This window comes from Egretta garzetta, unplaced genomic scaffold (genome assembly GCF_000687185.1).
Source record: "Egretta garzetta isolate BGI_Z169 unplaced genomic scaffold, ASM68718v1 scaffold1137, whole genome shotgun sequence".
In the NCBI taxonomy this organism is placed as follows: Eukaryota; Metazoa; Chordata; class Aves; order Pelecaniformes; family Ardeidae; genus Egretta; species Egretta garzetta.
Genome location: NW_009260293.1, coordinates 35,087 through 35,625, shown reverse-complemented (window position 1 = coordinate 35,625; position 539 = coordinate 35,087). Strand labels below are relative to the sequence as shown.

General features: G+C 57.7%; 1 protein-coding gene across 1 annotated transcript in view; it reads left to right on the top strand.

The window, feature by feature from the left end:
* LOC104129610 (poly(rC)-binding protein 2) overlaps positions 1-514 on the top strand; it is a 10,559-nt gene extending 10,045 nt beyond the window's left edge. Inside the window, exons 12-13 of the mRNA XM_035897964.1 lie at positions 127-275; positions 476-514. Coding sequence (XP_035753857.1) covers positions 127-275; positions 476-514 — 188 coding nt within the window. The remainder of the gene's footprint in view (positions 1-126; positions 276-475) is intronic.
* Positions 515-539: the final 25 nt, after the last annotated feature.

The following is a 539-nucleotide window of genomic DNA, read 5'->3' as shown; positions in this document are numbered from 1 at the left end:
TTCAGGGTTAGCCATGAAGCCGGCAGCAAATGCTGGCTTGATTCCTGCGGTCTGTCTGTGCTGCGCCCCCCTGTCCCACTGCCCCCCCCCCTGAACTTCTCCCGCTTTTTCTCTGTTTCTAAGCAGGTTTGGATGCCTCCGCTCAAACCACCTCTCACGAACTCACCATTCCAAATGATGTGAGTATCTGGATGGGATCCATATCCTTTCCAGCCCTCATTGGGGAGGGAGAGGGGTGGGCAGCAGGGCAGGCAGCTGCCCGCTTGTCCCTGTGGGTCGCTGGGAGCTGCCCCTCTTTACTAATGACAAAATGGGGTGTGGGGTTGCCCGTTCTCAGCTTCAAAGCTGTGGGAGGGCTCGTGTCTGCGCCCCAAACCAACTCCTTGGACCACTCTGCTGGCAACTCCTCCCTTCTCCTGCTTCCTGCCAACTTTAAGGCAGAAATCCCCTTTCTCTGCCCCTTAAACTCCACCAGGAGATGCCACCCCTGTCCCTGGGGGGGACAGACATGTGACGGAGGAGGAGGAGGATGGGTTAAT